We start from the raw sequence: 23,474 nt of genomic DNA, 5'->3' as shown, positions 1-23,474 counted from the left end.
GAGGAAGAGGAGGAGGTGGAGGAGGAGGAGGAGGGGGAGGAGGGAGAGGAGGAGGAGGAGGCATCAGTGCAGTTGGGTGTTTAGAAATCACAAAAGTGAAGAGGGTCAGAGTTCAATCTGCCATGTCTCCAGAGGCTATTCCCAGGCCACCCACAGGCGCTTGGGCATCAGGAGTTTCCTGTGACAATGTAGGCTGGACAATAGTTTCCATCTGGTTTGATTTTTAGATCCCAGGACGTGGCAGAACATGTTTGAGCGTTGATTCTGTGAGTTCTGCGAGGTGGGGCAGGAGAGAGGGCAGGAGCGAGTTCAGGGTCACAGAGCGGAATGGCTCAGCCGTTGTAAGGGTAGTTTGAAAACTTCTCACCAATCCAATTGTCACCTTCCAAGCTTCTGTTGCCCAAAGAGACAAGCAAGTTGGCACCGGACTTGTTCGAGCCAGCTCCTGTCCCCCTGGAGACATCCTTGGGGTGTATGGGGGCACAGCCACAGGCTCCCTCTGGCCTGCTGCTGGCAGAGCAGAGGGGAAGGGCGGGGGGGGTGACAAGGAGACCTATGGGTCAGAAGACGAAGGCTGGCCAGAGGAGCTCTAAGGCCTGCTCTGGGTTCTGTCATGTTGGGGGATGGGGTGACATCACAGGAAATGGCTGTGGTGCCAGCCCTGAGTCCTGACAAGGCACCCTAGTCTCCACGGCCTTTTTGTCCTTGCCCCTGCCCAAGCTTGACTTCTGAAGAACATTCAGTACTTGCTGCCACATGGGGGCCGCCTCCCATGGGAGCCCCTGAGACTTGGGTGGACACAGACTTAGTCCCTGCTTTGAAGTTGGAGCCTGAGGCAGTGAGTCAGCTCGGTGTTTTCAGATGCTCTAAGAACCACCGTGCAGACGCACTGGAGCCTGCCACTGATTGGCATGTAGTACCCACGTGCACCTGCCACCCACACAAGGACCCTCTGCTTCCCCGAATGTCTTCCCACGGGCTGGGAGAGTGGAAGGGGATGGGCAATGGGAGACCTCGCTCCCCTCGGAGGTGGGAGGCAGAGAATCTAATGAGAGCTAGGACAGGGCAGAGACAAAGGAGGGTGGTCTATCCTGTCTGAGGGGACATCTGTGTCCCCAAGTCTCACCTAAGGCTCTGCTGATCTTCTCCAAAGGAAATATCCTGCAATGGGACCAGGAGTGCAGAGGGGCCTGTGGGGCCCTGTCTCTAATTCTCTGACCTTACCAGAAAACACACGAGAACTCATTCCTGCCTACCTGCTGCCACCCTGGCCTCTATGCCAGACAGTGTCTCCTCTGCCAACCCCAGCAGGAGCTCAGGGAGGGCTTGTTGGACCATCAGAGGAGCTGGTCACCTGCCCAGCCCCTGTGCAGGTGAAAGGCCAGGACAGCTCTTCCCTCTCTCCACCCACTGGGGTGACAAGGTCCAAGTTGTCCCTGACTCTCCCCCAACCCAAGGGGTAGAAGTTGGCACCTGCTGCTGACTGTAGCTTTGAAGTGCTGGCTGGGGGCAGGGGCTATAACTGGTTTGTTTTAGGCCTAGATGAAGACATGAAAACATCCTGAGACTCAACCGGAGGATGTACCAGTCATTTGGGTAACTGGCTAAATGCACATTCCAGGAAGTTTGCATTGGCTAGCAAACATCTGGCAACATCAGTACTGCTGGCCAAGTTGCCAGGCCTGGCTGCTCAGCCACTTTCCCTGGAGTCCCGGAAGGTCGTTATTGATTGCAGTGGTGGGATGCTGACCACCCCTATAGTCTGGGGCACCTACCCTGGCAGGCCAGGGTTGTTGGGAATTCCTCCTGGGTCTCTCTCTTGAGGTCAGGTCAGTAGAACCCATCCTAGAGCTTTACCCCCCCCCCCCCCCCCGTCCACTTCCCCATTCACAGCCTTGAGGGTCCCTGCTCCCCCGCCCCCCACAGGGCGCTAAAGACAAGGAATGACAGAACACAGGCGGGCAGCTGCCAGCACTGCCTCCGTGAAGGTGCAGGGCAGGGGCTGACCAGGCCAAGGCTGTCCAGCACCCCTGTGGGGTCTGACTTAGGGTAAACCCAGAGCCTCTGTGAGGCTCGAGAGGCCAGTAGAGCCGCTGCACTCTGCGGCCGAGTGGTGAGCAAGTGCTAGGAAGGCAGAGCTGAGTCCAGCCTTGGCAAGAGCCGAGCGGGAGTCCCAGCGGAGCCCCACTGATCCCTGTAGAGGCTGGGCTGCAGCAGTGACCTGTCAGGTTACAGCGTGAAGGAGATTAGCAGCAAGAACATGGGGTCCTGGCCTCAGCCCCCAGCAAACTCCTATTCACCCTCATAGCCGTGGGGTGTGCAAGAGAGGGACCCGGAGCAGGATACCTAGCACAGTTCCAAGTCAGGGAGGGGCTGTCCCTTATCTTCAGGGGAAGGAGGTTGGCAGGGGTCCCAGGACGCTCCGCTGCTGTTGGCAAAGCCCTTGGCTTTGGGTGATAGGGGTTCTGGCCAGGCAAGGCGGGGTCTTTACAGCCCCTCACATCCCCAGGAGTGGACTCTCTGGTGCTTCAGCTCCTTCTCTTCCCTGGGAGGTCCCGCCTCAGTGGCTGCCCAACCCCCATTCTGGGGCACCCCCTCCCCAGGGTATTTTGTCAGAATTCAGGGAGGAAAGAAGTAGGGTCACTGTGATATGATCCACAGTCTCAAGTACTAGTTCAGCGCTTCCCTCCCGCTTCATGGCCTTCATCCTGTGCTCTTCAGCTCTGTCTGGCAGAGCAGGGGCTGGGAGCCTGTGGGCACAGGTAATGTGCGGTGGTCTCCTGCCACACAGAGCTGTTGTCTGCTCCAAGCCTTGCCTTCTTTTCTCAACATGTGGCCTGGTCTCTAACCCCTTGTTTTGGTCAGAAAGTTGCAGAGAGATTGAGGCAGGAGAATCATATATGGAGCCGCTGGAGTTCAATTCAGTTCAAAATCCCTGAGCTTGGGGAGGGGGTGGGAGCGAGGGTGGGCTGGAGGGAGAATGAGAGACAAATGAAGGAAGGGCACAAGTTTGACAAGAAATGTACTTATCTTACTTATGTAACCGTAACCCCTCTGTATATCACCTTGACAATAAAAAAGGAAAAGAAAAAAAATTACTGAGTCCCTGGGATACAAAATGTGCAATGCCCCCAGAACCGAAGGGAGAAAAAGAGATTGTCTTCGGGAGATTGTGATCTGGAGCAGGCGATGGACATTACACTCAGCACACCTGTATTTCACTATAATCTTGGATTGGTGCTAAAATGGAAAACAGGGGTTTCTAGAACCAATAGGAAAGGGAGCAGTTAGGGACTAGGGGAGGTGTCTGAGGACTGAGATATGAAGGTGAATAGGTTTGCTGAGTGGCAAATGAAGGAAGTAGAGTCCAGGCAAAGGCCCTGTGGCAAGAGTGTTCTGGAACTGGAAAAGTGTCATAGGTAGAATTCAGGTCTCCATTCCATTCTGCAGAGGAGAAAACCGAGTCATGAGAAGATGACTTGCTCAAGACATGACACACGTAGCTTGCTGAGCTCGAGTCTCTACTGTGACGTATAGTGTGGCATTGTCCTTACTGTTTTCACTGCCCTGCCTGTGACCTCTTTTCTGAACTCTGTATCCTCTATCTTCCTCCTGTCAGGTCAAGCTTTTCTGAGTTTGATCTGGTCCCCTCCTGTTCTGGGCTGTCCTTTCTGTCCCAACAAACCCGGAGCCATTCTCCTCACTTGTGGGCCTGTGTCAGGTCATCATGGGAGGAGGGAATAAAAATGAAGGCTTGGGGAGATGGAGGTGGCTGAGGGTGGAGAACGGTGGACTGGGAAAGGTGCAGTTGGTGCTTTGTGGGTTTCTGTGCAGACCAGCAGCAAAGGGAGACAGGCGACTTAATTTCAGTCAGGTTTGGCAAAGAGGAGACAAGGATGGCCCCGCAGGAAGCGGACAGCCTTGGGTGTGGGAATGAGACTGAGCTCATGTCCTGGGAAGGCTTCTGGCGCCCCCTAGTGGTCACTCTGGACGCAACCAAGAAGCCGTAAGGGAAGGAGGGACAAAAGCCAGTGTTTCCTATTTGTTAACTGGAGGCCTTTTTATACTGTGCCCCCGTTATAAACAGGGCTCTTCAGCCAGTGTCTGGGAAATGGCAGAAATAGGAATTCAACTAAATTCTTCTTGCTGCAAGTTCAGGGTCTTTCCACCATGCACTTCACTAGTGCACGTTCCTGAAATTTCTAAGGCCTGCTTTGTTTTCCTTTGGTCTGGGGGGGAGGGGTGGGCGCTAGATGTTCTGGAGTTGCAAATTGTTTCCTTTAATCACCTAAAGCAGGAGAGAGAGAAACTTCCTGCTTTGGGCTGCCTGGCCAGGGCTGGCATGAACTTACCCAGTGAGGTCAGCTCCTACCCACCCAGGACTCTCAACTTACCCATTAGCTCTTGGTGTCCCACCCTGCATGCTTACTGCCTAAGGGGTCTTGTCTTTCCTTGGTAATCATTGGTACCCCAGAGTAACATCTGCAGAGCCATCAGAACACATCCCTCTGGTCTATCCCAGTGTCTCCGCCATACCCATTGTCCCGAGTTCTGTCAGGCCTCACCCAGCCCCAGCTGTGCTAGGCCTCTTATCTACCTCTCCCTACCCTCTGTTACCCACTTAGTTCCTAGTGTGAGGACTTATGCAATTGCTTTTCCTGACTTACACTTTGGTGCAATGCTATTATAAGAAACAGGCACTTGAAACCCATTTATTATAAGGATCTAATTATTGATTAGACCACACTGTCATTTTTTTTTCATAAAGGCTCTTGGGAAAATTCTTGCCTCATCTGAGCTGTGCTTCTGAGAAACAGATCCTCTGAAACGATGTGTGTCTGGTAGATGCTGCTAACTGGCCAGTTCCCCCTGTTGCTGGCTTGCAGAGGGCTCAGGGGGCTCAGGCCTCATTCTGCTTGGTTGGCCATGTGTGGTCATGTGGTCCACATGTTCTGAGCACCCACCATTGATTTTTCTTCCCTTCATCCCATTTCCCCCTCCTGCTCTCTTGCTGTTTCGTAAATCCCCGCAAACCACCTTAAAGCCTTTATGGAACAAGTTGGGTCTTGATCAATAGACTAATCAATACAAATAAAAATCCTTCCTGGCAGGGTTGTAGTGAAGATTAAGTAGAATAATGGATGTGAGTGGTACACAGAATTCCCTCCCAGGCTCAGCCCGAGGGTGGATGCTGGCTGGGGCTGGCGTGAGTGTTCCCCTGGAGGTCTCATTCCCTGTACATCCCCACTTTCTCTTGGACATTTGCGCTCCCTTGTCATTCCCCTGTGACAGGCTTTCCCATGTCCCTGCTGCTCTGTCCAGTTTTTATCATCCCTCTCAGATGGTAACATCACCACCCTCCTCACCTCCTCCAAGGATAGAAAGTGCCTGCAAGAGCACCTGACATAATATGTGTCCGAGTCTGTTCAAGTGGCTGTAATATAATACCATAGGCTGGCTGGTAAATCACAAAAACTTATTTGTCCCATTGATCAAAGATGCATTGTATTCGTAAACTGACACATTGAATTGAAATGCTTTAGTACAACTACTTACAGATAACCTTTTCAAAGTTACATACATAGACTGGATCCTGGCGGCTCACACCTGTAATCTTAGCTACTCAGGAGGCTGTGATCTGAGGATCATGGTTCAAAGCCAGCTCGGGCAGAAAAGTCCATGCGACTCTTATTGCCAATTGATCATTAAAAAAAGAGCTGGAAGTGGAGCTGTGGCTCAAGTGGTAGAGCAGTATTCGAGCACAAAAGCTCAGTGACAGAGTCCAGGCCCAGAGTTCAACTCTAGGACTGGAAAAAAAAGACCACATAAATACAAACAAACAAAAAGCCTTATTCCTCACCATACTGGGCATGGAGATTGCATCCTGAAGGTGCTAGAAGAGTTGAGGTGTGGAGAGGACCCACTTTCTGATTCACCAATGATACCTTGATGTGTTCAATGGTCTCTCTTCATATTAGCAGGGAGATGATCCTAGGCATGGGGCTCTGGTGTCTTACTTTCCTCGGAAGGCCACGGGCTAGCACCATTATGTGGTGACTAGGCTTTGACCCAGGAATCCAGGGAGGGTATATACACATTCAGACCATAGCACGTGACTCTGAGTAGTCTGCAAGGGGGTGGCTTAGAAACCTTCTGGTCTAGCCTCATGCATTTGACAAATGAGGAAACAAGACCCCAAAGCCAATGTGGAAAAGTCAAGTCTCTAGTACTGTCGTAGCTGCGGGACATATGTCCATTTTCAGCTCGTCCCCCTGTCCTCAGAAGCTCTCAGGGCTTCTTACTTCCTGCAGTTGACATCCTGAATGGCCACCAAATAAGCATTCCTTACTCAGTCATCCGTGGTTTATAACTGATCACTGCAAAACCCAGTGGTTTCAGAGTGGGGGGCTTTGGCTCTGTGAGAGAGTGCTGGCTGAGCTTGGATTCCATCTGCAGCCCCCCAAACAAAAACAAAGGCATGATGGCTTGCAAGAACAGTAGACATCTACTCAGTCTGTGTGGGCAGCCGGGCGGTTGTGGCTTAGGGACTTGTTTTTATGCAGTTGTGGTAGAGAAGCCAGCTGGGGCCGACTCCACCGGCTGTGTGGGCCCTGGGGGGACTGGTCACCGCTTCCTGGCTTTCTCCTTCTAGCTGCAGCCCTCTGCCCAGAGGAGAAGGAGCTGAGAGGATGCTCCCTTTGGGACAGCCTCATAATTCATTCACCCATCGATCCATCCATCCATCTCTCAACAAGTGCTCACTGAACGAGCACTGTGTACAAAGCCTCCTCCCCGGTGCGGCATGTAGCCACTGTAAGGCCCACCGTGGGTCTCTGGAAGCATCTGTCTCCTGACCATGTTCCTCTCTTCTGCTTTGTTCTCTCAGGGACCTAAGTGAGAATGCCATCCAGGCCATCCCCAGGAAGGCTTTCCGGGGAGCCACTGACCTCAAAAATCTGTGAGTATAAGCCTGGGAAGGAAGCAGGGTACAAGGGCCTGCGGCCACCCTGGCAGTATGCGGGGGTCTAACTCCCTGGGTTGTGTGGTCCAGGCTTCCAAGGAGCCAGCCTGAGCTCTGAGATGGTGGGCGCTTGCACAGTCTTCTAGAACCTTCTGGAGAGCACTAGCAGCTCACAGGTTCAGTTCTGTGTGACCAGTCAAGCCCCAGAGCAAGGGGCAAGGCTGAAGTATCATGGTCTGTGGAGGTACCAATGCTCCCCAGTTCCTTGCTCACCTCTGAGTAGGAGCTGGGTTGAATCTTTTACAGTCACATTTGCATAAGCTGCAGCAAATAATGAGCTGCCTGTTTTCCCATAAGCTTGTTCTGAGGTTTAAATGAGATAGGGTACTATATACATTTTGTCAAATGCTATTTAAATGTAATGGATTATTGTTAATATTTAAGTTTATTTTGATCTAAACTTATCATCTCCCCAAGGTCCATAAGCATAGCAAATGCCTGGCATGCTTGCCACACACACCCTTCCCATGACCGAGGCAGGCCTTGGTAATCTATCACCACATTCCTCCACAGAGCAACACTCCAGGTAGCCAGTTACTAGTCAATCTTGCTTAGCACTTGGAGGAAATTCACCTGCAGGCTCTGTGTGCCATGGTTTCATTTTTCAGCTGCCAGTACCCTCTAGGTGGTCCCCAAAAGTATGGGGGAGAGGTCACCTGCTCCCCAGGGCACATGCAAGTGTAGAAACAAGAATATAACTTTTGGCTGGCACTGGTGGCTCATGCCTATAATCTTAACTACTCAGGAGCCTAATTTGAGGATCTGAGGATTGAGGTTCCTAGACAGCCAAAGTAGGAAAGTCCCTGAGACTTATCTCCAACTGACCACCAGAAAACTAGAAATGGAGCTGTGGCTCAAAGTGGTAGAATGATATCCTTGAGCAGAAAAGCTCAGGGACAGCTTTAGGCCCCGAGTTCAAGCCCTACAACTGATGGATGACAAAAATTTAAAAAAAGAATATAATTTGTATTTCTATTACTTGAATTGAAAATAAGAAATCAACTTTTTATTAATATTTACTATTTGGATGGAGGTGTGGGCCTAACAAATGATTGGAGTCATGTCTCATTTTTAAAAATAATGGAGTGCTCTGGGGCTGGGAAGGTGGCTCAGTGGTAGAGCGCGTGCCTTGTATGCATGAGACCCTGGGTTCAATTCCTCAGCACCACATAAGCAGGGGGGAAAAAGCCGGAAGTGATGCTGTGGCTCAAGTGGTAGAGCGCTAGCCCTGAGCTGAAGAGCTGAGGGACAGCGCCCAAGCCCAGAGTTCAGGCCCCATGACTGGACCTCCCCACCACACACACAAAAAATAATAATAATGGAGTGCTCTATCTGAATGCTCAGACAGTGTATACCCCTCATCTAAAGTCCCCCACTCTCTGCTTTACAGACAGCTGGACAAGAACCAGATTAGCTGTATAGAGGAAGGGGCCTTCCGTGCCCTGCGGGGGCTGGAGGTGTTGTAAGTAAAACCCGGAGAGATGAAAGGGCTGTGAAGAGCCCGGCAGAGGCAGGGCATGGCTGGGCACCCCTGCAGCTGGAGCCGGGGTGCAATAGTCTTGAAGATCAGGGTGACACAGCCTCCAAGGTCACCCTGGCAACTGAGAGCTGATACGTTTCACCTGCTTAGGGTGAAGCCCTGTGGTACAGTGTCTAATAGGAAGATTGGATGCCAGCCCCTTCCTGCTATTTCCTCTGAGTAGCTAGGCCTGGTCTGGGGTACATCAGCTCATGAGCTGCTTGCTCCCCCTGCTTGATCTCTGTACTTAAGGACCTGGAGAGCATCGAGCACTCCACGCTTGCAGCTTTCCCTGTCTGGTGGGGGGTGGGGGAGGTCTGTGTCTTATGCTTTTTGGGGTAGCCCCTTCATGCCCACCCCAAGACTGGTCCCCCTGGAAGACCCTCTTCACGGCTTCCTCTCCATGGGCCATGGTACCTGGTGTGAGGGCTTCCCTGTTCTTAACAGAGGCCCGGCCCCATGACTCTGTCCTGCTGCGCAGGTACTAAATGGCTGCACTTCCTCCCTCTCAGGACCCTGAACAACAACAACATCACCACCATTCCTGTGTCCAGCTTCAACCACATGCCCAAGCTCCGGACCTTGTGAGTCTGTCGCAGGGCCAAGCACCGGGGGTGGGTGGGGAAGGAGGTGAGGGCTTCTGCACTGGGGACAGCGTGTCCACCTCCTCAGTCCAGAGTGACTGGAGTGATTGGGGGGGGGGGTTCTGTGTGAGCTGGGTGAGATGAATGCCTGCAAAGGATGCCCCCCTTCCCCAGAAGGAGCCGTGGGGGGCTTCTCATTGCTGCAGGTTGCCTTCAAGTTGGGGCTGAGCTGCACAGCTAACTGGTGTGGATGGCACGGGGGCACACTGGGGCTTGGTCCCTGGCCTGGGCCAGGCAGGAGGAGCTCACTGTTGGGCCAGGGTGGGGTCCAGGTGGGTGGTGAGTTCCCCTGTCATCCTGCAGCCGCCTGCACTCCAATCACCTGTTCTGCGACTGCCACCTGGCCTGGCTCTCACAGTGGCTAAGACAGAGGCCAAGCATTGGGCTCTTCACCCAGTGCTCAGGGCCCGCCAGCCTGCGGGGCCTCAATGTAGCTGAGGTCCAGAAGAGTGAGTTCAGCTGCTCAGGTGGGTGCAAGCCCCACCCAGCCTTCACCTACCTGCTCATAGCCTCTGCGTGTGTGTGTGTGTGTGTGTGTGTGTGTGTGTGTGTGTGTGTGTGTGCATGTGTGCATACGTGAGAAGGAGAGAGAGAAAGAGTCCTGGTACTGGGCCTGGGCACTGTCCTTTTGCTCTTTTGCTCAAGGCTGGCTCTCTCCCACTTGAGCCAAAGCTCCACTTGTGGCTTTTTGCTGGTTAATTGGAAATAAGAGTTTCACAGTCTTTCTGCCCCAGCTGGCTTTGAACCATGATCCTCAGATCTCAGCTTCCTGAACAGCTAGAATTAGAGGTGTGAGCCACCGGCTTTGCCCACAGCCTTTTGTCCTGTCCATTGCTGCTCCTCTGCCCAACACACATTTATACCTTCTCTTTTCTGATCAACCCCCACCCAATCTTTCACCTTCTGTTCTCACTGTCCCTTTTGACCCCCCCTCCTGTCTCCTCTCCTCTCCCCTTCCGGACATCCCTTTTGCTTCTTCTTTACACTCTCTCCTTCTGACATCTCCCCTCCTCCCCATTTCCTCCAGCCTCTTCCCTCCCCACCCCCACCCCTCCTAGTGCCTCCTCCTCTCTCCAGTGCCTCACCTCCCCCACCTTGGCAGGCTGCTGCACTGGGCTCTCTGCTGTATCTTCTGGGGAGCTAGACCCCTTAGCCTGGCCCTTTCCTCTTCCACTTGAGGCCCTGATGAGTCCCTCCTTGTCTGTTTTGGGCTCCATACTATAGCCAGAAAGGTCTGAAAGAAGCCACACACAGGCAGCCTCCAGAACCTGTGAGAGTCTGTAGAGCCTTCCGTCAATGCCAGGCCCCAGGGGTGACACACATGAAGCTTAGAGCTTCCTTCAGGATTCTAGGCCAGGGTTTCCTAGCACATGCCTTGCACGCCGGCACACACCTGCCTGAGGCCTGCTGGGTGCCAGGTGCCCACAGAGTTACATCCAAGTTCGATCTCTCATGTCTGCCCCCTGGTGAACCCCTCTGGTTCATCCTCCTCCAAGCCCCCCACCCTTGCCCATCTCCCCAGCCGGGGAGGGAGGTGCTGATGTGGCACACCTGGCTGCTTCTGCAGGTCAGGGAGAGGCAGGGCGTGTGGCCACCTGCACCCTGTCCTCCGGCTCCTGCCCGGCCATGTGTGCCTGTAGCAATGGCATCGTGGATTGCCGTGGTAAAGGCCTCACTGCCATCCCCGCCAACCTGCCCGAGACCATGACGGAGATGTGAGTGCACTGGCCCTGGGCCGCTCTGGCTCTGCTGACCCAGGACCCTCAGTGATGAATGGAGAAGATGCTTGCTAGAGGCTTGGAGGCTGGGGGGGGGGGGGGAGGGTGGAGATGGACTTCCTCAGAGGTCCATCTGTGCAGCCTAGCCCCATGGGCCTGCTAGTCTGGCTTTCTCAGCACTAGCATCTTGGTGGGCCCCTTTTGATCTTGGGAACTGGGGAAATGGGGCTCCTTTCAGAGGGGCCTGTCTGCCTCCTAGGAGGCAGAGGGGAACAGAGCAGGGCTCAGAGGGACTCGAGCCTTGTGTTTGGCTGGTGAGCCTTACAAACCTGAGGCAGGCCAGGTGACCTGGGCCCTTGTGCTATTTCTCTGTCCCCCACATTCTCTGCAGCCGTCTGGAGCTCAATGGGATCAAGTCCATCCCCCCTGGAGCCTTCTCTCCCTACAGAAAGCTGCGCAGGATGTGAGTGCCTTCCTCTGCTTCGCCAGGAGCTGCATGAGATGCAGGGGCCTGGAGCGGCCTTCCCGCTTCTGAGGCTGTGGTCTGAGGCTGGGGACCTCCATGGTGATATTGCCTTGTGGGGTTGTGGGGAGGCCTGGAAGGGGCACCGATCCCAAGTCTGGCTCTTGCTAGGCTTGTCACCCTCCTGTGTCAGTTTGAGTAAACATGGGAGCAATCAGAGGAGATAGGGCACCCTCCCATATAAGTGTGTCCCAGGCACCTGGGGTTTTCCACTGCGTGGGGAACTGGCCCCTGCTTTTCTCCTTTTAAATAACCTCATGCCCTGCTCCCCAGCTGGGATAGAGGGGAGCAGATGGCTGTGAGGGGCTGAAGGATTCAGCTCCCCTTTCTCTTTTCCCCTTGCAGAGACCTGAGCAACAACCAGATAGCCGAGATTGCACCTGATGCCTTCCATGGCCTCCGCTCCTTGAACTCACTGTGAGTAGTAGGGCTGCCATGCCCAGGGCCCCCTCCTTGTGGTGTACCCCCTGCCGAGTGAAAGGAATGAGAGAATCAAGGGCTGAGTGCAGGAAACCTAGGCAGGGCCGTTGCCCTGACAACGGAGATGCTCTCTCCACCATGGTAGGGATTTCCCCAGAATTCCTTGGGGCTGTCATTTGGCCCTGGAGAGGCCTTCCCCAGTCACCTATAAGGCAATAACCACCAGCTCCAGATACAACACCTGCCACCCCTTGTTATTTTTACCCCACATGTGCTGGTGGTAAGGAGACAGTGCTTCCCTCCACTTCTGGTGAAGTTGCTTGCACCCCAGGTTTGCACACTTTGTCTAGCCAGGATGCCCAGCAGGCAAACAGGATCCCTGTGGAAGGAGCCATGTGTTTCTATTAGGAACAAGTGTTTCCAGCTGCTCTGATCTGTGACTGCATATACTAGAGGCCTGGCAAGTAGAACAGGGTGCACACACACACACACACACACACACACACACACACACACACACCGTTGGGAATACAGCAAGCCACCAGCTCTTCTGCCCTCTACATAAGACTTCTTCTCTTGGAGTAGAGTTTAAGGTAGACAGTGAGACTAGCTACGAATGGTGACCCTGAAATTCAGCAGTGTACAACCTACACAGCTGTTCACAGCCTGATCATGAATCTCTATCATTGGCTGAGAAGATCTGATCTTAGAGGTAGCCTGCCAGAATGTATTCACATCTTCCTCCAAGATGTGAAAATGATTTTCTTCCCTTGGATTGTGCCAGTCTGAAGGGATAAGAGGGGGACAATAACCTGTTTATGTGGGTTTCTATCACTCTTAAGTAGCTGGTCACAGCCAATTGCGGAGGCACAAGAATCTGCATGGTGAGATTATGTCAGCAAACATCAGCATCTATGTTCACCTGTGTCAGCCGTGACCTTGTTTCCCTGACTCAACTCCTGCTCTCTCCTCCATTTTATTCTTTACACAGAAACACAGATTACACAGCATCTCTGAAAGGCTTCCTGATGCTTGCTGCATAAAAGCCAAGCTACTGTACCATTTGTTTACCCCACACCAACCTCACTGGCCTTTGGAACACTCCATATGGGCCAACGTGGATCCTGCCATGGGACCTTTGCTCCTGATGGGTCCTTTTCTAAAACAAATCTTGAAGCCACGTGTAAAGAAACAGCATGCAGGACTTTTACTCCAATGAATGAGGCTGATTGTGACACTGGGAATAGAATACACTCTTCTTCCCCAGCCCCTCTGATGTTTTCACCGTCTGCCCTAACCTATTCCTTGCACAAGTCTTGCCTGAACCTATTCCTTGCACAAGTGTCTTGCCTGAACCTATTCCTTGCATAAGTCTTTTTTTTTTTGGGGTCATGGGACTTGAACTCTGGGCCTGGGTGCTGTCCTTCAGCTCTTCAGCTCAAGGCAAGGACTCTACTACTTGAGCCACAGCACCACTTCTGGTTTTCTGGTGGTTAACTGGAGATAAGAGTCTCACGGACTTTCCTGCTGGGCTGGCTTGAACCATGATCCTCCTGAGTAGTGAGGATTACAGGCATGAGCCACTGGCTCACTGTGCCCGGTTTACAGTGGCTGTTTTTTGTTGTTGTTTTTTTTAATGTTTGCTATTTTTTTCTAATTATGTATAGAATTCTTTCATGTTCAGTGCAGAAAACTTTGCAAATACCAAAGTGTGTATGTGTGTGTGTGTGTCTTGCAATCTCACTGCTTAGATTTCTATTTCACATGCAATCTGACATTCTATTTTTTCCCCTATAAATTCTCTGACAATATTGATCCTGTTTATGGGACTTCCTCTTCCTGTTTTGGATCCTGGACCAGATTAATTTCCCATCAGGTTCCCTAGAAGGGCTGTCTGCAGGCTTCTATAGGGTTCCTGTGCAAGGGGCAGGGCCCTTCTGCAACTGTCCTCCAGCCCAGAGGTGGCTTCTGTGCAGCCTGGGACCAGGCTGCCTTCCTGAAGACTCATTAGCACCACCTGCTGGCAAGAACCTGTAGCAAGTACACAGGCTAGGATGCTGGGTCTCCGTGGAGTGGTCCCTGTGTTGTGGGCTTTCCAGGTAGGCTGCCCGCTGACCTTTTCTTTCTGCCACCTTTTCTCCAGGGTCCTCTATGGGAACAAGATCACAGACCTGCCTCGTGGTGTGTTTGGAGGCCTGTACACCTTACAACTCCTGTAAGGACCTGTCCCAGGAGGTCTTTGGGTGGGATCTTCATTCTTCTGCTCCCCATCTTCCTTTCAGTATCTTTGGGGTACAAGACTTACTTGAGCTAGGAGCCAGGAAGATAGGCCACGAAAGTTGTGCCACAAGGCCCTAGAACTTCAGAGGTCTAACTAGGAAGTAGAGGCAGGCTCAGGGCTACTCACAGGATGCCAAAGCCCAGAAGTTCCTGAGGCACAGCCTACAATCCTGGGGTACCCAGCATGCTGGGCACAGAGATGTCTCCTGCAGTAAGTCACCCAGACCAGCTCAAGCATTCAGGCAAGGATTCTCCCTTAGAAGCAGGAATCACCCAATCCAAACACTCCTGCCTAGCCCCTAGGGACTAAGAAAGAGGAGCCCCTAAAACTGCCTTTGGAAGGGTGATCTGGACCCCTGTGTGCTCCTAGAATCTTAGTGACATCTTTAACCATTCCTGAGAGGAAGAAGCAGGTGGCTTCTCTGTATGAAGAAGTGACCTGTTCCATGGGCTTCTCCCTGAGATCACTGGCGCATACAAGGCCAGGGAGGTGCCAGGATGTGTGAGGGGTCCTGTCCCTGCCTCTCCCCTCCCCTCAGCTCCCGGCCCTCGCTTTGCCCACAGGCTCCTGAACGCCAACAAGATCAACTGCATCCGACCCGATGCCTTCCAGGACCTGCAAAACCTCTCGCTCCTCTCCCTGTATGACAACAAGATCCAGAGTCTCGCCAAGGGCACGTTCACCTCCCTGCGGGCCATCCAGACCCTGTGAGTCTCCTCCTTCTCTCCTCTTCCCTCCTTCCCTCCCTCCCTTCCTGCAGTGGGACCTTGGGCACATTCATTTGCTTCTCTGAGTCTCCTTTTTATTTATTCAGGAAATGAGGAGTTGTCATGATATTAAAGGAAATGTTTGTACAGAGTTTAGTTTGTCAAAAATGTTTCCAAAATGCTAGTCAGTTATGGCTAATAATGATGACAGTGTTACTAATGTAGCTCATTGATTGATTCTAAGACATAACATCCCATGTAAACAGCTCTGAAATTGGGACGTCTGCTGGAGTGGATAGTACCGCTCATTGGTAGCATTCAGCTCCTCCCTCAGAGCTCATAAAGTAATAATGCATCTTGCCATTGACGATGGCAAGTCAGATGAAATATAGTAATAATACTGATGATGTAAATGAAAAGCTAGAAAGTGACAAATCTAGTAATTCGTCAGAATTCTTGATTATGGAAAATTGCAAGCATATTAAAAGTAGTAAAGTGAGTCCACAAATAACCACTCCCAGCTTTGCCTTCCAGTCAGTCTTGTCTTATTTCTGCCTCCCCCTCTTCTATGCCACTCAGTGTGTGTGTGTGTGTGTGTGTGTGTGTGTGTGTGTGTGTGAACTCAGGGCTTAGGAGCTGCCTGCCCCTTAGTGTTTCCACTCAAGGCAGGTGCTCTACCATTTGAACCAAACATACCTCTACTTTTGTCTTTTTACTGGTTAATTGGAGATAAGAATCTCATGGACTTTTTTTGCCCAGACTGGCTTAAAACCATGATCCTCAAATTTCAACCTCCTTAGTGCCTAGGATTACAGGTGTGAGCCATCAGTGCCCAGTTTCACTCCATTGTTTTGTTTTGTTTTGTTGTTTTTTTTTGTGCTGGTCCTGGGGCTTGAACTCAGGGCCTAGGCACTGTTCCTGAGTTTTTGTGCTCAAGGCTAGCACTTTGCCACTTGAGCCTATAGCTCCACTTCTGGCTTATTGGTATTGGAGATAAAAGTATCATAGACTTTTCTGTCTCGGCTGGTTTCAAACTGTGATCCTAAGATTTCAGCCCTCTGAGTAGCTAGGATTACAAGTATGAGCCACTGGTACCTTGCCCTTCACTTAGTATTTTGAAGTAAATCCCAGACATCAGTTGTATCTATTTATCTTTAACCACATCTCTAATAGGTAAGGATTCTTTTTGGGGGGGGGGATCCGGTTGTGGGGCCTGAACTCTGGGCCTGGGCGCTGTCTCAGCTCTTCAGCTCAAGGCTAGCACTCTACCACTTGAGCCACAGTGCCACTTCAGGCTTTTTTTCTTTTTGCTTATGTGGTGCTGGGGAATCGAACCCAGGGCCTCATGCATGCAAGGCAAGTGCTCTACCACTGAGCCACCTTCCCAGCCCCTAGCAAGGGCTCTTTAACAATACAAATGGGTACTTGGGGCATAGCTCAGTGGTAGAGCACTTGCCCAACATGTGTGAGGTTCCATGTCTTGCACTTCAAGATAAACAAACAACAACAACATTACTACGGCTAAAAGCTTAAAAATTAATTCCTTGATCTCATCAAATAGCTAGCGTTTGAAGATTGATGTATCAGGATTTAATAAGCCCTCTGCAATGACTGCTAATACTAGTTGATGTGTCCCTTGAGTGATTTTTTTTTTATCCCTAGGTTTATATTTCAGTCCATGTGCTCAGGCTGTTCATCATGGTGTAGGGATATCTGGTGGACAGCAGTGGGGGTGGGGAAAGAAAGACAGAGAGAGGGAGGGAGGGAGAGGCCAAGGACAAGATACCACTCTAGTGATCCATTTCCTCCAGCCTGACCCCACAGCCTTGGTCTCCACCTTCTCCCTAAATAGCACCTCCAGCTGGAGACCTAGTGTCACAGCACATGAACATGGTCTGGGAGAACATTTCATTTCAAGACATGCGATCCATCTCCTTTTGTCCTAGTCATTTACCTGTTAAAGACATTGTGACACTCACTATGGGGTTTTCCACAGCCTGGACTTGGTCCTCTAGTTTCCTTATGTCTTTAACAGATTAAACATTGGATGCAGGAGCTTGAGTCTCGGTTCAGGTTTGATCTGGCAAGAGGATTTGATAGGTAGAGTTGTAGACTTTGATCAGGAGGTCTGATGAAAGGTTGTCCTTTTGGTAATAGAAACAGCCTTTGAAGCCAGGTACAGTGGCACTGTCTGTAATCTAGGCTATTTAGGAGGTAGAGGCAGGAAGTATTTTGAGTTCGAGGTTAACTCTGAGTACTTAATAAATGAAACAAAACAAAAAACAAAATAGCTTTATTCGCTGGGTGGGGTGGTCTTTGTGTTAACTCTGAGTACTTAATAAATGAAACAAAACAAAATAGCTTTATTCTCTGGGTGGGGTGGTCTTTGTGTTAACTTTGAGTACTTAATAAATGAAACAAAACAAAAAACAAAATAGCTTTATTTGCTGGGTGGTGTGGTCTTTGTAGTTCTAGCTTCTCAGGAGTCTGAGGCTAGTGGATCACTAGGGATTAGGCATTCAAAGACAACCAAGTCAATATAGCAAGACATTATTACAAACAAACAAGCAAAACCCTAGCTTTATAGAGGTATAACTTAACATGAAGCTTACCTGTTGTAAATGAGTAACTCAATGACTTTTAGTAAATTCATAGAACTATTCAACTACCACTACAACTCAATTTTAACTAATTTCTATTCCTCATCCCCTAAATCCCTTATGCCAATTTGCAATCAGCCCCAATCACCTCTCAAGCCTTGAGCAAACTACTCATCCACTTTCTGCTCTGCACCTTGCCTTCTCTGGCAATTCACACCATGGAATCATCCAACATGCTGTCCTTTGTGACTGCCTCCTTTCATAAGGGTTTGAGGTCCATCCTATTGCAGCATGGTATGGGAGCATGTGGCAGTTTGAGTTTTAGTGTTTTGTAGAACCTCCATACTGATTTCCATGGCGGCTACCAGTGTATGTGGGTCCCCTCTCTCCACACATCCTCACAAGAACTTATTTGTTTCCTTCATAATAGCTATTTTGAGTGGAGTGAGGTGGAATTGCAATCTTTGGGGTGTTTTTTTTGGTTGGTTGTGGGGCCTGAACTCTGGGTCTGGGCGCTGTCCCTCAGCTCTTCAGCTCAAGGCTAGCGCTCTACCACTTGAGCCACAGCACCACTTCCGGCTTTTTCTGCTTAGGTGGTACTGAGGAATCGAACCCAGGGCCTCATGCATGTATGAGACACCTTCCCAGACCTGGGTTTTTTTTTTTTTTTTTGAGGCAGGGCTTCTCTGTGTAGCCCAGACTTACCTCAGACTCCTGCCCCCAACTCCTTAATGGTTAAATCACAGGTGTGGGCACTAGGCCCAGCCCTTGATGCAGTTTTGATTTGCATTTCCTGCCATATTTTGGATCATCTACATGTAGCCTGGGGATCCAGCATCTACCACCTCCCTGTGCAAACCAATAGCTTAACATGGGAGTAAATGCTTGGCTGGATGCAGAGTAGCAGGAGGGGTCTGGTTGACCTGGCAAAGCTGAGAGGAGCCAGGACTCAGGCATGAATCAGGGAGAAGGCTGGGCCAGGAGAAGCTCTGAGCAGTGTCCTAGGCTGTGATGGATAGCAGAGAGCTGCCAGGGTCTGGATTGAGCTGAGCAAATGCTGAAGGTTTGCGATTCACCTGGCACTCCTAGCAGGGAGTGGGATGAATGAAGTCAGCGAGTCAGATGCCTGACGGCATGGCCCTCAGATGGAGAAGCTGACCCCTGCTCGGCTTCCGTGTCCTTCGGGAAAACACCGGGTCAGGTGAAGGACTGGGGCAGGGATACTCCTCCCTCCGTGTCTCAGCTTAGACAACTCCAAGCAAGGCATGCTGGGTGGGTGGTATCCCACACTCAGGTGGACTGGCCAACTGCTAGCATGGTTCTGATGTGGCCAATCATAACTGCTGGGGTCGTCAAGGTACCACCATGTGGTCACTTACATAGCTGCCAGCCATTGGCTGCTCCCAACACCATCACCACATCATGGTGGGGGACCAGTATTGAGTTCTGTTTCCTGTGTCAAAAGACTGCCTATGAACTGCTCTAGGAGAAGTAGCCCAGAAATGGTGAGTCTTCGTGCAGCCCCAGAGACTCTGATAGGCCCAGCCTTGCCACCTGACCCTGTTTGCTCTCCCAGATGATGGCTGTGGCTGCCCAGGTCTGCAGAACCTGGGTTCAGGGTCCAGGGCTGCTGGGGAGAACCAAAGGCCACAATGGGCATGCTGCACTGCCACCCTCTCTAAACCTCCTTGTTCTCCTGGAAGCCGTACTGATGCTCTCTTCAGACTCTGGGTCCTTCCTTCCTTCATGCTTGTGAAATATCCAGGGTTTGACAGTGGGGAATTGGAGGCCAGCTTTTTCCTCTAACAAGTCCCAAGCCCCAAAGGTCCTTCCCCGGTGTGATGTAGGAGATATCTCCATAGGTCTCAGGGTGCCCCCTGGCGGTCAGCAACCCCCTCTTCTCCCAACGCCAGCCCCAGGTCTCGGCCTTAGATGGCCACACGTGCTCAGTGCTGGTCTCTAATGACTAATCTGCGCCCTTCTGACAGGCATCTGGCCCAGAACCCTTTCATCTGTGACTGCAACCTCAAGTGGCTGGCGGACTTCCTGCGCACCAACCCCATCGAGACCAGTGGGGCTCGCTGCGCCAGCCCCCGGCGCCTGGCCAACAAGCGCATCGGGCAGATCAAGAGCAAGAAGTTCCGGTGCTCAGGTAGAGGCTGCCTGACTGCTGGTTCCTGGGCAGCTCCAAGGAGGGTCTCCCTGGGCACTTTAGAGTCTCACTGACCAATGGGAATGGCTGTCTGTCCCACCCTTCATTTTACTATAGACTTACTGAGGGCCCAGAGAGAGTGTCCAGGCCGCCTGCTCCCAGGCCAGCTCTAGAGTGTCACTGCTCTCAAGTTCCACAGGACATATAGGAGACCTGAGGCATTGCACTGAGATAGAAACTTCCCCAGGCCTTGGGGTGATCTGTTCTCAGCACTTTACTTGGTCTCTGGTGGGGGACCGTGTGGGTTGGACTTCTGAGCCTGGATCTGGTCCTGGGGCCTGATGCCACCCTGGCCCAATGTCCTTCTTCCGTGTTGTCACAGTGTCTACCTGTACCATTACAAGTGAGAGGCTTAATGGGGTGTGCTGCTGCCCAGCACTGGCCTGGGCACAAGTGCTCTGGAAAGCCTTCTGTATGCAGGGTGGACGGGCTGCGATGGGGGAGGGGAGATGCAAGGCTCCAGATGCATCCTGGGATAGGGATGCGGCCTGATGCTCCTACATTGTGTGTCTCTGTTTCTCTTCCCAGCCAAAGAGCAGTACTTCATCCCAGGTAGGAGACTGAAAGGACCCAGGCCAGCCAGGGATGGGGGACGATGGCAGTGGGTGGCCTGGTTAAGGACCTTGGGCACCCCTGGGGTCACCACAGCTGCCTGGAGACCGTCCACATCCTTAGCCCAGCCTGCCTCTCCCACAGGCACCGAAGATTATCACCTGAACAGCGAGTGCAGCAGCGATGTCACCTGTCCCCACAAGTGTCGCTGTGAGGCCAGTGTGGTGGAATGCTCCAGCCTGAAGCTGTCCAAGATCCCCGAGCGCGTGCCCCAGTCCACGGCCGAGCTGTGAGGCCCTCTGCCTGCCCGCCCTGCCCAGCGCCCACTGGCCCTCCCCACAAGCTTCGCCTTGCTCTGGGCCAGCACTGTTTTGGGGGTCACCCTTAAGGCTCTCTGTGTCTGCCTCTGCTGCTCTCAAAAAGTCCCTGAACCAGGGGGGGCTTTCTGCACTGAAAATTTTGTCTTTAGGGGACATGATTCCCTTAGCCAAAGTTGGAGCTTATGATGTTTTTGATAGTTCTTTATCTAAAAATATGAATTACGTTGGGTGTAGTGATGCACACCTGTAACCCCAGCTTTCGGAAGGCTGAGATAGTGGGATGGCCAGTTTCAGGCCAACCTGGCATATAGCAAGACCCTGACGCAAAAATTAAATGAAGAGCTGGGTGCTGGTGGCTCACGCCTTTAATCCTAGCTACTCAGAAGACTGAGATCTGAGGATCACAGTTCAAAGCCAGCCTGGGCAGAAAAGTCCCTGTGAGACTCTTATCCTTAACTAACCACTCAAAAACTGGAAGTGGAGTTGTGACTCAAAGTGATAGAGTACTCACCTTGAGCAAAAGAGCTTAGGGATAGCGCCTAGGTCCTGAGTTCAAGGCCCACAACCAACAACAACAACAAAAATCAAACAAAGAATTTGTGTGTATATATGTGTATGTGTGTGTATATATATGTATATATATATATACACACACACATATGGTATGTATACAGAGATACCTAATTACATATCATTTATATGTATGCAAGTTTGCATGGAATTTTTTAAATGTTAAAAATATCCTCTTGAAGCTGGGCACTGGTAGCTTACACCTGTAATCCTAGCTATGCAGGAGGCTGAGATCTAAGAATCACAGTTCAAAACCAGCCTGGGCAGGAAAGTCTGTAAGTCTCTTATCTCCAATTAACCACCAGAAAACCAGAAGTGGTGCTGTGGCTTGAAGTGGTAGAGTTCTAGCTTTGAGCAAAAAGAGCTCAGGGACAGCTCCCAGGCTCTGAGTTCAAGCTCCACACCAAAGAATAACAACAAAAAGTCCTCTTCACAGACTAGGGGTATGGTTTAAATTGTAGAGCACTAGCACACATGTGCACACATGTGTGTGCACACACACACAAACACACAACTATTTACCTCTCCCCCAGTGCCAGGCTTTGCTGAAGAAGTCCTCCCTGGAATCCCTCTGTTTGAACCCCGTAGTCTCAATGGGGAGCTGTTTTTACTTCCCCTCTTCATTGGTGTGTATTTTCTTCCATGCCTCTTCTAGGCGGTTGAACAACAATGACATCTCCATCCTGGAGGCCACAGGGATGTTTAAGAAACTTACACACCTGAAGAAAATGTGAGTTGCTGGGTAGTGCATGGGAAGATGCTTGTCAGGATGCTAGACCGAAATGAAGAGGAAAATGCTGGGGCAGGGGCTCCTCCCGGGGGCATGAGGGGCTCCCATGCATGGTGGTGGTTGGTATGGGAAGGGAGAGGGCTTCTGCACACAGGTGATTAGCATCCCACCCCCCTCCCCTCTCCTCCTGCAGAAACCTGAGCAACAACAAGGTATCTGAAATTGAAGATGGGACATTTGAGGGTGCGTCCTCTGTCAGTGAACTGCATCTGACCGCCAACCAACTAGAGTCCATCCGGAGTGGCATGTTCCGGGGTCTGGATGGCCTGCGCACCCTGTGAGTGCAAATATGCCAAGCCACAGGGTGGGTGTGTACTCCAAAGGGAAAGGGTGAGGGTGAGAGGCAAGTGCTCTACCACTGAGGTACAACCCCCGCCCTACATCAGCAGCTTTAACAACCATCTACCATATCACTGCGATCAATTTTGACGATTTACAATTTTTAAATTTTGAGCAATGACACAATTAGTATCTTTATCACAAATCCAGAGTCCAGCCACAAGTACTCTCTTACGAAGATGTCCTCAAGGTAGTCGAGCTGGTAGAAGCAGAAAGTACCTTTGTAGTCAGTGTGTGTGTGTGTGTGTGTGTGTGTGTGTGTGTGTGTGTGTGTGTGTGCACATATGTGCTGGTACTGGGGTTTGAACTCAGAGTTTCTCATCCTTTCTTGGCTGTACCAACGTAGTGCTCTACCACTTGAACTGCACCTCTACATCTGAACTTTGGCTGGTTAATTGGAGATAAGAGTCTCATGGACTTTTCTGTTGGGGTTGGTTTCAAATTGAGATTCTCAGAGCTCATCCCCCTGAGTAGCTAGGATTCCAGGCATGAGCCATCAACGCCCAGCCATCTAACCAAATGCATATCTAGGCAATTCCCAGGCCATCATCTTCCCAGCTGTGCATGAAAGGACCCATTTCCCCACATCTCGTTCCCCACATTATCATCATCACTGTTATTATCACCATAGCCTTAATTCTTCCTCAGTTTGACAGGCAGGAATTTCACACTGCTTAGGGGTCATCTCTGCTTGTGGTGGGGAATTAAGCCAGGTCTCTGCGGATGGACAGAGTGGGTTCCGGCTAGAGGCAAGGAGAAAGAGCATTGCAGAAATATCCTAGCTAAGCCAGGTGTGGCCTAGAGATGGGAAGCAGCCTGGGCCACAGGGAGTGAAGGCACGATGCAGGGGCCTGAGCTATGGGATGGAGAGGAAAGGCGGAGCCATGGTATACCTCGAGACAGGATGCTCTGGAGGCCAGCACGGGTGTGCATGGGCCCTGGCAGGTGTGTCACGGCTCGGTGTCTCTATAGGAGCATCCTGAACTAGCTGGTGGTGGCTGTCCCCTCAGGACCCAAGCAGATGGAGGGGGTCCTGCCCAGGGCTCCCCTCCCCTCTTATGACCCTTCCCTTCCCCTCCAGGATGCTGAGGAACAACCGCATCAGCTGTATCCACAACGACAGCTTCACAGGCCTGCACAATGTCCGCCTCCTCTCACTGTATGACAATCACATAACCACCATCTCCCCCGGGGCCTTCGACACCCTCCAGGCCCTCTCCACGCTGTAAGTCTTGGCTCCAGGAGACATGCAAGCGGG

The 23,474-nt window shown here is 51.5% G+C and overlaps 1 protein-coding gene across 2 annotated transcripts in view; it reads left to right on the top strand.

Annotated features, from left to right (window-relative positions):
* Positions 1 to 23,474, top strand: part of Slit1 (slit homolog 1 (Drosophila)) — a 148,537-nt gene that overhangs the window by 89,228 nt on the left and 35,835 nt on the right. Inside the window, exons 5-19 of one of the 2 annotated variants that reach the window (XM_013017794.1) lie at positions 6,887 to 6,958; positions 8,412 to 8,483; positions 9,053 to 9,124; positions 9,488 to 9,651; positions 10,752 to 10,899; positions 11,294 to 11,365; positions 11,771 to 11,842; positions 13,989 to 14,060; positions 14,690 to 14,833; positions 19,422 to 19,585; positions 20,174 to 20,197; positions 20,342 to 20,486; positions 21,743 to 21,817; positions 22,011 to 22,154; positions 23,298 to 23,441. In XM_013017794.1, the coding sequence (XP_012873248.1) occupies positions 6,887 to 6,958; positions 8,412 to 8,483; positions 9,053 to 9,124; positions 9,488 to 9,651; positions 10,752 to 10,899; positions 11,294 to 11,365; positions 11,771 to 11,842; positions 13,989 to 14,060; positions 14,690 to 14,833; positions 19,422 to 19,585; positions 20,174 to 20,197; positions 20,342 to 20,486; positions 21,743 to 21,817; positions 22,011 to 22,154; positions 23,298 to 23,441 (1,584 nt within the window). The remainder of the gene's footprint in view (positions 1 to 6,886; positions 6,959 to 8,411; positions 8,484 to 9,052; positions 9,125 to 9,487; positions 9,652 to 10,751; positions 10,900 to 11,293; positions 11,366 to 11,770; positions 11,843 to 13,988; positions 14,061 to 14,689; positions 14,834 to 19,421; positions 19,586 to 20,173; positions 20,198 to 20,341; positions 20,487 to 21,742; positions 21,818 to 22,010; positions 22,155 to 23,297; positions 23,442 to 23,474) is intronic. The other variant, XM_013017795.1, reaches the window with a different exon arrangement.

The sequence above is a fragment of the Dipodomys ordii genome, unplaced genomic scaffold, assembly GCF_000151885.1.
Source record: "Dipodomys ordii isolate 6190 unplaced genomic scaffold, Dord_2.0 Scaffold36, whole genome shotgun sequence".
Classification (NCBI taxonomy): domain Eukaryota; kingdom Metazoa; phylum Chordata; class Mammalia; order Rodentia; family Heteromyidae; genus Dipodomys; species Dipodomys ordii.
The sequence above is the reverse complement of the archived record's forward strand: the minus strand, read 5'-3'. Positions and strand labels throughout refer to the sequence as shown.